Below are 16,805 nucleotides of genomic sequence, written 5' to 3'. Positions count from 1 at the left end.
TCACCTTTCTAATTGCTTTCCCATTAACAATAGCTAAGAAACCGTACAATTCTTTATTACCTCCACTCTCTGAGATCCCTTCTCTCCCATTCCCTGCTTTGATTTGCTTTTTAAAGTTACCCTAACAAGATACAGCACTAATCGAGCCCCACACCCTTAAAGGGATATCGGGGGGAAAAACCAAAACCCAATTTTACTCACCTTTAACCGTCTCACCATCTCCTCTTTAGATATTTTATCTGAGATTTCCTTGACACCAGGAGGATAAGTAATTTTTCCATCATTGGTCCTCGTCTTTGAATGAGCCATGATGGAAATATTTTTACCCCTAAAAACAAGAAAGTGATTAATTGCAAATCAAAAAATTAAAAAAACATTCATAATAAACATGAAAAGTAACATTCCTAATTTATAGTAATACACCTACCTAATTAATGAAAAGCATTTTAGTGAACATTTCCCAATTTTTTTTTTCATTTTTATTAGTGGCAAGCTAGTTTATTTACACTAACCTTCCAACTACAAAAACTAAAAATGACAAAAAATGTGCAAATTAAGTATATTTTTAAAGTGCCACAAATTTCTCTGTTCAAATCTAAGAGAATACAGAAACCCAGGGAAGTAAATGGAGCACTGGAGCATTACACTATATCCACTTATGCCCACTGGACACTTGCCAACCCTGAAAAATCATCTAGAATTCAGTTTTGGTGTTCTTATGGGGCAAGGAGAGCAGGAAAATCTAAATCTGTTGAGGTAGAATGCCAAATAATAGACCTCCTGACATTAATGTGGAATACTACGCCATCCCCCAAAAGATAACACCTGCAAAAAAAAAAAAAAGAATAAACCACAAGTCAAAATGTGCCCTTGCCCCCATCACCACCCACAGGGGACAGCAGAGAAGGCTGCCTTGGTACTAAATAAAAAACTAATACAAGAGGGCAAGAGCTCATTAGTGTTGACCATGGGTCTACACATTTACTAAGGTTCACATAACTAAGTAGTCCAAAGAACCTCAACAAATGAACTCAGTGACCCCCTTACTGGTTATACCCCCAGCACCTAATATCAATAATTCCAAGGCCTGGCCAACATTGCTCAGTAGTTAAGCACTGACCTATAAACCAGGAGGTTATGGTTCAATTACTGGTCAGGGCACATGCCCGGGTTGCTGGCTCAATCCCCAGTGTGGGGCGTGCAGGAGACAGCCAATCAATGATTCTCTCTCATCATTGATATTTCTGTCTCTCTCTCCTTCTCCCTTCTTCTCTGAAACTAATGAAAGTGTATGGTATTTAAAATAATTCCAAGTCCTGCCTAGAGGAGAGCATGTTCATTCTATGCCTTAATGACGTTTCTAGGACAGTGAACATTATCAAGTCAAAAATAACTAAGTGCCTAAGGAAACAAGGCACTATGAGCAAGAACCAGCCGAAATATCAGACGTCAAGAACAGACCCACAAACACTTCAGATATTATAATTATCAAAAAGATTACAAAAGTACTATCTTTATAATTTTAAGAAATAAAAGACAACTCTGAATAAAAATTATAAAAAGTAAATTAAAATATTTGAATGAAAAAACAGAACTTCTAAAAATGGAAAAATAGAGAACTGAAATTAAAAACTCAATTGATAAGTTTATTAGCAGATTAGAAAAAGCTATTAAAATTAGTGAACTGGAAGAGAAGTAAGAAGAAATTATCCAAAAATATAGAAAAGGGAAACATAAAAATAGAAAAAGAAAGGTTAGAAAGGTTTAACTTATGATTCATGGAAGTGTAAGAAGAAATGAGGCCGAGGCCCCTATTTGAGAATATCATAAAACACCAATCCACAAATTAAAGAAGCAAAACAATTGAATTCAAAGTATTAGTAATAATAAAACAAACAAAATCTTAAAGAGCAGACATATTACCTTGACATGAAAAGTATTTAATTTAAACTAAGAGGTTCCTTCTCAACTGCAACAATATAAGCCAAAAGACAGCAAAAATGTCATCCTCAATGTGGGGAAAAATTTTGATTGCAGTGCTCAAGTTTATATTAACATATATAGCACGGAGAACATTGCTTAGCACAGAGATTTTAAAATTTAAATGTAGAAAGCTTACATAAAAACAATAAAAATGTAAGTACAAGACGTTGAAAGTAAAAAAATATAAATAAAAATACACCATGCAGTGACTAAGGAGAGTACTTAAGTTAAATTTCTAACTTAACTTCTGTTTTAAAATGAAAATTAAAAAGGTAAGCTCCAGGACCCATTCCTTGGTATTAACTCAACAGAAATACATAAAATTGTCCACCACAAGACAGCCATAAAAATGTTCATAGCAATATCACTTATAATAGTCAAAACAGAAAGCACAAATGCCTATCAACAGCAGGTTAATAGGTAAATTGGAATATAACAGTTATAGAGTAAATAAACTACTGCTTCACATAATATAGATTAACATTACAAAGAAAGTTATATAAAAGAAGCCAGGCTTAAAACATGATACAGCGTTAAACACTGCTACATGAATTCAAAACAAGGGAAGCTAATCTATGATCTTAAGTCAGGATAGTAGAAACCTTTGGATGGATATATAACTAAAAGAGGATTAAGAAGGGATTTCTTAAATATAGGTAATGTTGTTCCTTATCTGGATGCTGGTTACACTATTATTTTCACTTGTATAAAGTTATACTTAAAATTTTTACATCTTTCTAAACTATATTATATTTCAACAAAAAAGAAAATCTCAAAACATTTCAAAATTTTTAAGTACTTCCTAATAATGAATGAATCAAAAGCAAAATTGGAGAAAAACTTCACCTTACCAAAAATAATCAAGGAAAAAAATACTTTTAAGAAACTAAATGAACAATCAATAAATCTTTCCACACAATAAAATACCCAAATCTAGATGACTTTACCAGTGAGTTCTACCAAATAATTGAGGAAGAAATACAATATTGCCCCTTTATCTATGGTTTCACTTTCCAGTTTGTTGCCTGCGGTTAATAGTGGTCAGAAAGTTTCATAAACTATACCTAAGTTTTAAACTGCACACAGTTCTGAGCAGCATGATGAAATCTCACACAGTCCCACTCTGTCATGCCCAGGATATAAATCATTCCTTGCTCAGTGTATACACTCTGTATACACTACCCACAGTTAGTCACTTAGCCATCTGGATTAACAGATTGATTGTTGTGGTATCCCAGTGTTAGTGCTCATAATTATTTTACTTAGTAAGGGCTCCCAAGTGTAAGAGTTGTGATGCTGGCAATTCGGATATGCCAAAGAGCAGCCTAAAATTACTTCCTTTAAGTGAAAAGGTATGTATGTGTAGGAAAATATAGCATATACAAGGGATGGCAAAAGTAGGTTTGTTCATATGGAAAAAAAACAAATTAATAGTAAAAAAGAATAAACTTTGTGTGCTGTGTACTAACAATTGTAAACCCACTTTTGCCCATCCCTGTATAGGGTTAGGTACTTTCCATAGTTTCAGCCATCCACTGGGGGTCTCGCAACATATTACCTGAGGATAAGGGGGGAACATCTGGAATTTTGTCACATGAATAATTACAAGGACTAGAAAACAAGGGAATCCTTTCTATCTAATTTTATGCAACTAACTCCCTAAACATTATACCAAGACCCAATGTGAAAAATAAGAGAAAGGGGGAAAAAATTTCACAGAATAATCTTGTTCATAAACATAGATGCAAAATTTCTAAACAAAATATTAGGAAACCAAATATACATATTAGCCTCTTATTGTATATCCTATACAATAAGAGGCTAATATGCAAATTGTCCCCTCGACCAGGAGTTCAACCAGCAGGCAGGCAGGCCGGCCACACACACACACACACACACACACACTCACACACACACACACACTGAGTGGCCAGATTATGATGATCTCTGAATGTATAATAATCTGGCCACTCAGTGTATATCCTATACAATAAGAGGCTAATATGCAAATTGTCCCCTCGACCAGGAGTTCGACCAGCAGGCAGGCTGGCCAGCCACCCATGTCCCCTCCCCCTGGCCAGGCTGGCCGGACCCCACCCATGCACGAATTCATGCACTGGGCCTCTAATATATATATATACTGAGTGTCCAGATTATTATGCATTCAGAGATCGTAATAATCTGGCCACTCAGTGTGTGTGCGTGTGTATATATACACATGTGTATACACACACACACACACACACACTAGAGGCCCGGTGACGAAACCGGGGGGGGGGGGGGGGGGGAGGGTTGTGGGGGGGCAGTCCTTCAGCCTGCTTGCACCCTCTCACAATCTGGGACGCTTGCCTGCCAGCCTTCCTGATTGCCCCTAACCACTCTGCCTGCCTGATTGCCCCAACTACTCGCCTACCTGCCTGATCGTCCCTAACTGCCTTTGCCTCAGCCCCACCACCACAGCTTCGTCTGGAAGGACGTCTGGAATGATGTCTGGAAGGTCGTTTGGCTATCCGGTCTAATTACCATATTACACTTTTATTATTATAGATAGTAGCCTTGCTCCAAGCTGTAAGGACCTGCTTGACATAGAGATAGAAAAGTTTTAATTTTTACTCTTGATTATGGCAATTAACTAACACAGATGGCCACCAAAGGGTGTATAGCAAATGGTGCTGTTAAGTTCTCTTACGTGAAAATGTGCATGTTGTGCATTGTATCTGCCTGGGTACAAAAGAGTGAAGTTTCTGTCTGTCTTTGCAATCATCTGAGTGAATTGTCTGAGACCCCCACCCAGTCTGGTTGGTGCTCACAGAATAATAGAGGTCTTTTTTTTTCTTTGCTCCATTGGTGGAGACTTCCTAGAAGTTTCAGGATATCTTCCTTTTAATTTTTCCTCGACACTCTGACTTTACTGATGTCTCTCACCTTTGCTTTCACTCCATCCCCCACCCACAACAGTAACTTGCTCCAGGCTCACTTTGCTCCAGTGTCTAGGAGATTGCATAATGCATCTGTCACCAGAACTACAATTACCAGCATTCCTGGTGCTCCCCACACTCTGGGCTTCCACTTCCGGTCCAGGGGCTGCCACCAGAACTACAATTTCTTAAATTCCTGGTGCTCCATGCACTCTTGGTTTCCGCTTCTGGTCCAGGGGCTGCAGAAACCAAAAGGACTGGGAACTCCAGCCACCCCCTGGCCGGGCTGACAGGACCGGACACTCCAGCAGCGGGGCTGAGCGGACTGGGCACTGCCATCTTTGTGATGAGTGATGGTTAATTTGCATATTACCCTTTTATTACATAGGATATATATGGGTGCATACCTACACTAATAAAAGAGTTAGGGGCAATTGGAAGGCAGGCAGGCGAGCAGTTGGGAGCCAGCAGTCCTAGATTGTGAGAGGGATGTCTGATTGTCCGTTTAGGCCCGATCCTACACGGATCGGGCCTAAACAGGCAGTCGGATATCCGTCGAGGGGTCCCAGATTGGAGAGGGTGTAGGCTGGGCTGAGGAACACCCCCCACCCCGTGCACGAAATTTGGGCCTCTAGTGTGTGTACACATACATACACACACACACACACACACACACACACACACACACACACACACAAAATGGGTTAATCCCAAAGTATACTAGGCTAAATTTACCATATAAACAGATTAAAAAAGGAAAATCATGTGATTATCTCAATGCATAAACAAAAAAATGTTTGATAAGATTCTACATCAATGCATGACTGTGAAACAAACAAACAAAAAAAAACATGCTTAACAAACTAAGAATTAAATGAAATTTTATTTTATCTGAGAAAGGTAGGGTGCTACAAGCCACCTACAACATAAGATGCTTATTGATAATCCACTGAAAGCTTTTTACTTGTGATCAAGACCTCCACACAAGCATACCTTCTATCATCTATTTAACACTTTAATGGAGATGCTAGTCAACAAAGTAAGAAAAAGTAGAGTGTAATGATAAAAAGGAACAACACAGTCATTATTTGAGATTATATAATTACTAGTGGCCCAGTGCACGGATTCATGCTCACTGAAAGGAAATTAATTAGAAGAAATACTGTAATATCGCCACTCATCCTTTCTCTATAATAGAAGTGTCAACCAATTTCACGATCGACAATGACAGATCGAAACACGTGTGCGACTGGCATCAGTGAGAGCTTTATATGTATTACGCATGCACGAGTCAACTTAGCCTTTAATATATATAGAATAAACTTGCTTAATTAGACCTGCTTTCTGATTTAGCTAAACTTTTCCAGCCCAGTGAAGCACCCCAACTTCTCTTTCAAGTAATTGTCTGCAACACAGCAGTAAATAACAACACAAAGCAGATTATTATTGTAGATCATGCAGGGAGAACAAAGGGTAAAATATTTAACTGCAGCAGTGTTTGACTATATTCTGCACAGTGAGAAAACCTGAAGTCATTTTCAAGTTCCACCATTTCTTACTTCTTTTCAGTTGGGTCAAGTTTCTAAACTTTCTAAATCTCCATTTTTCCAGCTAATGAAAAGAAAATAGGATTCTACCAAGTCTCCCATCTACCTACTCCAGGACTTCTGTGAGGATCAAATGAGATGAGGCATGGGAAAACACTTCACAGACATTTGGCTAAAGTGTAAAATGTTTGCACCTGGCTATAAAGCAAGTCGTGTTCCTGGGCTGAAGAAACTGCAAGGAGGCTGGTTGCTAGGGAGAGAAAGCCGGGCGTTGCTATGTGATGTCATTACCCAGCGCCCACAGCCACCGTTTCCGGGTTGGGCCAGGCTGTGGGCTGCATTTTGCTCCATGGGGTCTTGGCAGCATTGGCTGCGATTTGGTGGGCTGTCGCTCCGGGGTGGTGGTGGGGCCTGTGTCCCACTTGGGGGAAGCCGAGTGTTTCTTTGTAAATGGCCTGTGTGGGTCACGGTAGATTCTGCATTGAGCATCTGCACCCTCGTGGTCAGTGCACATCACAGTGACCAGTTGGATGATCAGAGGGGCACTGAGCATAAGTCTTTTATATATATAGATGTACGTAGAAACACCAAAGGGATTTACAAGTAACATGTTAGAACTCATAAGACTGAATTTAAAAAGTTTGTAGCATAGAAAAATCAATATGCAAATATCAATTACCTACAGCTACTTATTGATGAAAGACTGAATTCCTCTCAAGATCAAAAATAAAACAATACAAGGATATCTGCTCTCACCACTCTTATTCAACATAATACAGGAGGCCCTAGCCAGTGCAATAAGATCAGAAAAAATAAATAGCATACAAATCCCAAAGGAAGAAATAAAACTACTTCCATATGATAAGATGGCCTACATAAAAGTTTTAAGGAAATCTATAAAAAGAAAAAACACACACAAACTAGTTCAACAAGGTTGCAGGTTGTAAAGGTCAACACACAAAATCAATTGCAGTTCCATAGATTAAAAGAAACAACCATAAAAGAAACAACCGAAAATCTAAATAAATGGAGCCATATACCATGTTCATGAATTGGAAGGCTAACCTTATGTAAAGATGTCAATTCTCCCCCAAACTGATCTATAGGTTTAGGGATTCTAATAACATCACAGCAAGACTTTTCTTATTGACAAAGACAAGCTTATTCTAAAATTTATACAGAAAGGTAAAGGAACTAGAATAAATGAAATTATTTTTTAAAAGAATTGATGTGGGAGGAAATTTTTCTACACAACTTTTAAACTTTCTATATAGCTACAATAAACAAGACAATATGATATTGGTAGAGAAACAGACACGTAGATCAAGGGCATCAAATAAACAACCCTGAAAGAGATCCACAAGTACGTCGAATTGATTTTTTACAAAGGTGCAGAAGCAAATAAATGGAGTAATAATAGTATTTTCTATATATAGTGCTGCTGGAGCAACTGGATATACATACACACAGACACACAAAAAAAACCCTTAACCTAAATATCTCATACTTCATACAAAAATTAATTTAAAATAGCCCTGGCCAATGGCTTGGTTGGTTGGAGCATAATCCCGTATAGCAAAAGGTTGTGGGTTCAAATTCGAGTAACAGCACACACCAAGGTTGGGGTTTGATCCCCAGTCAAGGGCACTATGAGAGACAACTGATGGATGTTTCTCACAGCAATATCTCTCTCTCTCTCTCTCTCTCTCTCTCTCTCTCTCTCTCTCTCTCTCTCTCTCGCTATCACTCTGTCCCTCTCTCTCTCTCAATATATCCTTGAGTGAGGATAATAAAAATTAAATAAAAATAGACGATATATTTAAATATAAAAAGTAAAAATGAAAACCTGATAAATTGACTTCAAAAGTTAAAACTGATGGCTATGAAAAAAAAACTGTTACAATAATCTAAAGATAAGCAACAGATTTGTCTTTTTGAGAATGTTAAATAAATGGAACCAGATTTGGAGAAAATATTTGCAAATATATATTTGACAAAAGACTTTCACCTAGCATATATAAAGAACTCTCAAAATGACACTATAAGAAAAAACAATCCAATTACAAAATGGGCAAAACACATGAACAAACAACACTTAACCCTTGGCACTCGCTTGCTGTTTTCTCGAGCTGCTACCGATGCTAACCGTGTCGAGTCACACTCGACATCCGAGTGCAAAAGGTTAAGGTGGATACACAGATGGCTAGTAATCAGATAAAAAGATGTTCATGTGATTAAGTGTTAAGGAAATATAAATTTAAACCACAATGAGATATCATTATATACTACTAGAGGCCCGTTGCATGATATTCATGCAAGAATAGGCCTTCCTTCCCCTGGCTTCACTCCCAGCCACCCGGGAGCCGGCAAGTCCCCGCTCCCTGGCCGCCCCGAGCCGGCAAGTCCTTGCTTCTGTCTGGAGCACCACTCCAGTAGCTCCCTCCACTGCCCCCCTTCCCCTCATAGCAGGCTTCACTCCGCTCCACGCCTGCATATGCAAATTAAACTCCATCTTTGTTGGGTTAATTTGCATACTCACTCTGATTGGCTGTGGGTGTAGTGGTGTGATGGTTAATTTGCATGTTTCTCTTTTATTAGGTAAGATTAGGATGGCTAAAGTAAAAAATAGTGATAACATAAAATGTAGACAAGAATGCAAAGAAAATGAATCCATCACACACAGTGCTGGTACATACAGCCATAGGTGAAAATAGTGTTGCAGTTTCTCGTAAAATAAACATGCATTTCCAAACAAGCCAGAAATTGCACTCCTGGACATTTATCACAAAAAAATAAAAGCTTGTGCTGATAAAAATATGTACAAAAATGTTTATAGCAGCTTTATTCATATAATCCCCAAACTGGAAGCAATCCAAATACCCTTCAATCCTATATAATAAGGAATTAATATGCAAATGGTCATCACGCCGTCATGCTGTCACGCCCTCATGCCATAATGGTTCAGACACTAAAAACTGGGGAGAGAGGAATGGGGACCAGCCAGGTTGTGGGAGAGGGACAAGCTGCCCACCCTGCGGTCTCGGGTGCCAGGGGCTGTGCCTGCACCTGTGGCCTGGGAAAGGGACAAGCTGCATGCCCCACGGTCCCAAGCGCCAGCGGCTGCACCTGCGCCTGCGGCCCGGCCCGGGAGAAGGACAAGCCGCATGCCCCACGGTCCCAGGTGCCAACCGCTGGAGCTGCTGCTTAAGAGAGGGACAAGCCACCAGCCCCATGGTTCCGGGCACTAGCGGCTGGGCTGCAACCCGGGAGAAGAACAAGCCACCCACCCCGCGGTCCCGGGTGCCAACAGCTGGGGCTGTGGCCCGCAAGAGGGACAAGCCACCTGCCCCACGGTCCCCGCAGTCCCGGGCGCCGGTGGCTGCATCTGTGGCCTAGGAGAGGGACAAGCTGTCCGCCCCACGGTCCTGGGCACCAGCGGCTGTGCCTGTGCCTGCGGCCCAGTCGAGGGATAAGCCACCTACCCCACAGTCCCAGGCGCCTGCAACTGCAGCCCGGGCGAAGCCACCCACCCATGGTCTCCTGCAGCTGTGGCCGGCCCAGGCGAAGCCAGCCCAGGTCCTGGATGCTTGCAGCCGGCCAGAGAGAGGGAAGCCCGGGTCTTGGGTGCCTGCGACCGGCTGAAGGAGGGAATCCTGGGTCCTGGGTGTGGGACAAGGTAGAGGCGGTTAGGGGCGATCAGGCTAGCAGAGAAGCAGTTAGGGGCGATCAGGCAGGCAGGCAGGCAGGCGAGCGGTTAGGAGCCAGCGGTCCCGGATTGCGAGAGGCAATCAGACATCCCCCGAGGGGTCTGGGATTGGAGAGGGTGCAGGTCGGGCTGAGGGAACCCCCTCCCCGTGCATGAATTTTTGTGCACCGGGCCTCTAGTATGTAAATAATTAAACAAATTCATATCCATACAATATTACTTAGCAATAAAAAGAACTGATTTACTAATATAATAACCTATGGTCATACCTTCTGGAAGAGCCAATCTCAAAAGGTTAAATACTATATGGATCAATTTATTTAACATTCTTAAACAGACAAAACTATAGACATGGAGAACAGATCAGTGGTTGCCAGGGGAGCTTGGGTGAAAGTAAGAAGGAGCATGAGAGAGTTCCTGTATAATTCTGCATCTTGATTGTGGTGGTGATGGTGACATGAATCTATACACAGGACACATAAGCACCACTCACACACAGAGGAACTTTCATACAAAAACAAGAAAACTGAATGAGGTCTGTAATTTAATTAACAATATCATGCCAGTGTCAATTTTCTGACTTAATATTGTACTACAGTTACAGAAGATGTCATCATTGACAGAAGATAGTGAAGAATTCACAGGACTCTATGTACTATTTGTGCAATTAAATCTATAATTACTTCCCAAACAAAGAACTTTAAAAAGCAAATCAATTATATTCATACTAGAGGCCCGCTGCATGAAATTTGTGCACTTGGGGAGGCGGAGGGGTTCCTCAGCCCGGCCTGTGCCCTCTCACAGTCCGGGAGCCCTTAGGGGATGTCCGACTAATGGCTTAGGCCCGCGCTCCGGCATCCTTAGCACTGCCGCAGACACAGGAGAGGCTCCCGCCACCATCGCTGTGCTCACCAGCCGTGAGCCTGGCTTCTGGTTGAGCGGCGTTCCCCCTGTGAAAGGACACTTACCACCTGGGGTCAGCTCCGGCGTTGAGCAGGACCAGGCCAAAACTGGCTGACATCCCCTGAGGGGTCCCAGAGTGCGAGAGGGCGCAGGCCAGGCCGAGGGACCCCACCAATGCACGATCGGGGCCAGGGAGAGACATGGAAGGTTGGCCAGCTGGGGAGCGGCCGCAAGAGGGCTCCAGGGCATGTCCTGCCCGTCTTGCTCAGTCCCGATCAGCCAGACCCCAGCAGCAAGCTAACCTGGTTGGAGCATCTGCCCCCTGGTGGTCAGTGCGCATCATAGCGACTGGTTGACCATCTGTCCCCTGGTGGTCAGTGCACGTCATAGCAAGTGGTTGAGCCTTAGCATATCATTAGCTTATTACACTTAGACTGGTTGAACAAATGACCAGACAACCGAACACTTAACATATTAGTCTTTTATTATATAGGATGAATAGTAAGCAAAAGTTTTTAAATAGTTTACATTGAAAAGCATAAACTACCCAGAAATTAATCTAACAAAAGATGTACTTTTACAGAGAAAATTATAGTTTTATTGACAGAAATAAGAAAGAAAACCTAAATAAATGAAGACATATCATGTTCATGAATATGTAGAAATCTCAAATACTGTAAAGTCAGCAAATCTTCCCACACTAAGTAATCTATACAATCCCAATAAAGCTCAGGTTTACAATTTTTTAATTAAAGGTGTATGCAAAAGGCCAAGAACAGCAAGATACTTAAAAAAAAAAAAATAGTGACAGTCCAGAGATGGAAGACGCTGATGACACCTTGCCATACTAGCAGTTAGCAGCTGTGCGTCACTGCAGGTTGCCCAGGACCAAACCAGAGAGGGTCAGACCAGCATTACCACCATTTGTCCACCATCCAGAACGGAAATGTCTTTGCTGACATGTACACATAAGGAACTGTTTGACATTGAAATTTGGTCTCAAAGGAACTGTTGGCCCAGAAAGAAACTAAAAAAAAAACCAAAAAACCACATAGTGAATGAATGTGTTCTACCAGATAGTAAAACCCACTATAAATCTAAAGTAATTTAGATTGTGAGGGGTTGGCACAGAAAAAGACAGAATGGAAAATTATTAAACACTAGAGGCCCAGTGCATGAATTCGTGCATGGGTGGGGTACCTTGGCGTGGCCTGTGGGGGTTGGGCCGAAAACGGCATTCCAATGCCGCCTGCTGCTCCTGCCTGCCATTCCCACTCATCCCAGCCCCACTGTGCCTGCCGTGGGCTTGCACCCACTCAGTCCGTCCTGATCAGACAGGCTCATGCCACCACAGCGGTGCTCACCAGCCATGAGCCCTGCATCTGGCGCCCGTCCCAAGGGGGGTGGGAGGGACCGGGATGCGGTTGTCCGGAGCTACCTGGCAGCTGCTTTTATATCATTTCTTCCATGCGAAGTGTCGAGGGAGGGGAAGTGGCCGTGGTGCCGAGGCCAACTTCCTGGAGGCCGGTGACGCTGTTGGGATCGTACCGGCAGAACCAGTCCATCAATGCCTGGCCTGTTCTCTGGAGATTGGACCTGCAGGACTACTGTGGGAGTCAATGGCTGCCGCCATGCTGGTGGGCCGCTGGGATGGGTCAGTCAGCTGAGCGGCACTCCCGCTGTGAGAGTGCACTGACCACCAGGGGGCAACTCCTGCATTGAGCATTTGACCGGTCATTCGGTCACTTAGGCTTTTATATGTATAGATCCTAAAAACAGATCCATAAAATGTGGAAGTTAATATATAAAGACAGTGACAGGACACATCAGTAAGAACAGACCAGGGAGAACAAAATAAAAGTTATAAGTATCATTGAATTATTTTAACAATAATAAGTATTCCAACCGATGTCAGACAAATTGTGTAGTGAGAGATCCCATTGGCCTCTCCTCCAGAAATTACAAGTTAACCAACTAAAATTCAACAAAGAATTTCCTGCTCAATAGAGGCACACTTGAGAGGCAGGACACTGAAACATCTAAAGGTGGGCAACCGGGAATAAACAGGGAGACAAGTAGGAATGAAAGTGCAGATGGCCCACAGATGCAGCCCTGTATCCAGGAGAGGAGAGGAAACCAGGGTCTGGGTATTAGGCACTTTCTTCAACCAGGATGAACAGAGAGCTGTGGGAGAGAGTCAAGCAGGGCAAGCAGAGTGAAAAGTAACTGAGTCAGCAGACTCCTGACAAAGCACGGGATTCTACCCGGTGGCTATCCATATAATGTTGGTCAGTGATGTTTCAGACAAAAAAATTAAACCACAGAGCCCTGCCACCCTTAAACTCACTTCCCATTGCCCTTGTTGTTATGTCAAGGAGCATATTATATGTAAACCAAGAACAACTGCAGTAGAATCGCTGTTTCCTCGGTGACCGATTCCCAAGTGGGGTGGTGATAGAGGTGGGAACCCACGGGGGTCTGGGGTCACCATTACACTGAGGGCAAACAAAACCCCACCAAATAGTTCAGTTGTGCTGTCTTATGGAAGCTATGGAGGTCAAAACTGGAAGATCAAAGAAATAAAAAATCTTGCCATTCAGCGCCACCTACTGGAAAATAGAAAGACGTCTCCGGAGGAAGCTATCTGCCACATATAGACAGATATAAATGCCTAGGCAAATGAGATCAGCAAATACCATGAATAACGTCAGTAATGAGGGTGATCAGGAAAAAATGAAAAATCCCCAGAAAGGAAGCTGGAACACATGGAAATACGTGATATAACTGACACAGATTTCAAGATTGCAGTTCTGAAAATAATGCACTGTGAAAAAATACAGACGGGCAATTAAATGCACTCAGAAAACAAATCAATGTACAAATTGAATACTTTACTAAACGGATTGAAACTTTAAAAAAGAACCATTCAGAAATGAAGGATGCAATTAAGGAGATTAAGAGTGAACTAATGACCAAAGAAAACAGAGTCAAACAGATGGAGGAAAGATTTACTGATACCAAAGAAAGGAATCTAGAAATGGCACAGAAGGAATAAGAGAGAGAACTGAACATAGAGAAAAATGAAAGAGCTCTATCAGAACTATCTGACTACATCAGAAAAAGCAATATTAGAATTACAGGCATTCGCAGAAGGAAGAGAGCAGGGAACAGAGAATCTGTTCAAACAAATAGTGGATGAGAACATCCCAAACCTATGGAAAGAACTAGATCCTTGAATCCAAAAAGCATACAGAACACCTAATTGCCTCAATCCAAAGAGGCCCTCTCCAAGTCACTAGGTATTGAAGCTGTCAAAAATTAATGACAAAGAAAAATTCTCAAAGCTGCCAGAGAAAAGAAAGAAGTAACCTAAACAGGAAAACCCATCAGAATTTCATCTGACTTCTTAGCAGAAATTCTACAAGCCAGAAGAGAGTGGAACCAAATATGCAAATATCTGGAAGAGAAATTACCAGCCACAAATAATATATCCAGCAAATTTATCCTCTAAATATGAAAATAAATAAATAAATAAAGATGTTCCCAGACATACAGAAGTTGAGGGATTTTATCACCAGAAAACCTCCACTGCAGAAAATACTCACGGAATTATTCTACTTGAAACAAGGACTATAAGGTCACAACACTAAGTGTAAGAACACCAAAAAATTACAGCATAAACAGGGATACTTGTGGCAACAAAATATAACATCCACAAAAAAGCAGGTGTGGCCATACTTATATCAACAAAATAGATTTCAAAACAAAGAAAACAAGAGAAAGAGATAGACACTTTAAAATTATAAAAGGTACACTACATCAAGAAAACATAACACATCTAATATATATTAGGGAGCACCGAAATATATAAAACAACTATTCATAGAACTAAGGGGAGAAACTGATCAAAAGGCAATCATAGTTGGGGCCATTAATACTCCATTGACAGCTCTAGACCAAACAAACAGAAAATCAATAATGAAATATTACCCTTGCCCAGCGTATGTGGTTCAATGGTTGAGCGTCAGCCTATAAACTAGGAGGTCACAGTTCGATTCTCAGTCAGGGCACATGCCCTGGTTGCCAGCTCAATCCCCAGCAGGTGATATGTAGGAGGCAGTCTATCAATCAATGATTCTCTTTCACATTGATGCTTCTATCTATCTCCCTCTCCCTTCCTCTATGAAATAAATAATACACACACACACACACACACTAAAGGCCTGGTGCACGAATTCGTGTACGGTGGGGTCAGGCTGGCCTGCCCTGATCGGGACCCATCGGGCCGGGCTGGCCTAAGGGAGGGGACGCAGGAGGTTGGCCAGCCAGCCCCGTCCCCGATTGGGTGGGGGGAGGGGAGCCGATCGGGAGTGGGGCTAGCTGGGGGGGAGGGGCCGCAGGCAGTTGGCCGGCTGGCCCCGCCCCCTGGTCAAACTCCCGGTCGAGGGGACAATTTGCATATTAGCCTTTTATTATATAGGATATAGAAAAGAAATATTGACCTTAAAGGAAACACTCGACCAAATAGACATAATTGACATTTATAGAACCTTCATCCAAGAATATCAGATTATACATTCTTCTCAAGTGCACATGGAAAATTCTCAAGGATAGACCATATGTTGGGTCACAAAACTAGCATCAACAAATTCAAGAAGATTGGAATTATACCAAACATATTCTCTGTCCACGATGCCTTGAAATTCGAAATCAACTGTAAAATGTAAAGAAACCCACAAATATGTGAAGACTAAAGAACATGCTAACAAAAAATGACTGGGTCAAAGATGAAATAAAAGATGAGATCAAAACATATATAGAGACAAATGAAAATGACAAAACAACTTACCAAAACTTCTGGGATGCAGTGAAAGCAGTAATAAGAGGGAAGTTTATCTCATTACAGGCCTATCTCAAGAAACAAGAGAAATCACATGAAAATAACCTAATATCACATTTTAAAGAACCAGAAAAATAACAAAAGCAACCCGAAGTCAGCAGAAAAAAAGGGAATAATAAAAATTACAGCAGAATTGAATGAAATAGAGAACAAAAAAGTTATACATAAAAATAATAAAACAAAGAACTGGTTCTTTGGAAAGATTAATAAAATTGAGAAGACTGGCTAGACTCACTAAGGAAAAAAAAATCTAAATAAAATCAAAAGTGAAAGAGAAGTCATCACAGTCATCACAGATATAAAAAGGATCATACTAGAATATTAGGAAAGACTATATTCAAGAAGCAAGAAGAAATGGATAAGTTCCTAGAAATATATAACCTTCCTAGACTAAATCATGAAGAATTGGAAAATTTAAATAGACCAATCAACAGTGAAGACATGAAACAACCATCAAAAACCTTACAAAAAAAAAAACACGAAAGTCCAGGGCCAGTGGCTTCACCAATGAATTCTACCAAATGATCAAGGAAGACATAAACCTATCCTTCTCAAACTTTTCCAAAAAATTGAAGAAGCAATACTTCCTAACACATTCCATGAAGTCAATATAACTCCAATACTAAAACCTGGCAAAGATAACACACACAAAAAGAAAACTACAGACCAATATTTCTGATGAATACAAATGCAAAAATCCTAAACAAAATAGTAAATGGAATACAACAATGCTTAAAAAAAAAAAAAATACATCACAACCAAGTGGGGTTCATTCCAGAGGCACAAGGATGGTTTACAGTGATGGGCAACCTTTTGAGCTTGGTGTGTCAAACTTCGCCAAAAAACTG

The 16,805-nt window shown here is 41.3% G+C and overlaps 1 protein-coding gene across 7 annotated transcripts in view; it reads right to left on the bottom strand.

The window, feature by feature from the left end:
* The window catches only part of PDS5B (PDS5 cohesin associated factor B), a 258,856-nt gene that overhangs the window by 178,726 nt on the left and 63,325 nt on the right, over nt 1-16,805 (bottom strand). For all 7 annotated transcript variants that reach the window (XM_079779314.1, XM_079779316.1, XM_079779317.1 and 4 more), the window contains exon 2: nt 202-328. In XM_079779314.1, coding sequence (XP_079635440.1) covers nt 202-328 — 127 coding nt within the window. The remainder of the gene's footprint in view (nt 1-201; nt 329-16,805) is intronic.

The sequence above is a fragment of the Cnephaeus nilssonii genome (assembly GCF_951640355.1).
Source record: "Cnephaeus nilssonii genome assembly, chromosome: 8".
Taxonomy (NCBI): domain Eukaryota; kingdom Metazoa; phylum Chordata; class Mammalia; order Chiroptera; family Vespertilionidae; genus Cnephaeus; species Cnephaeus nilssonii.
Note: the sequence above shows the minus strand (reverse complement) of the source record. Positions and strands in the feature narration are given on the sequence as shown.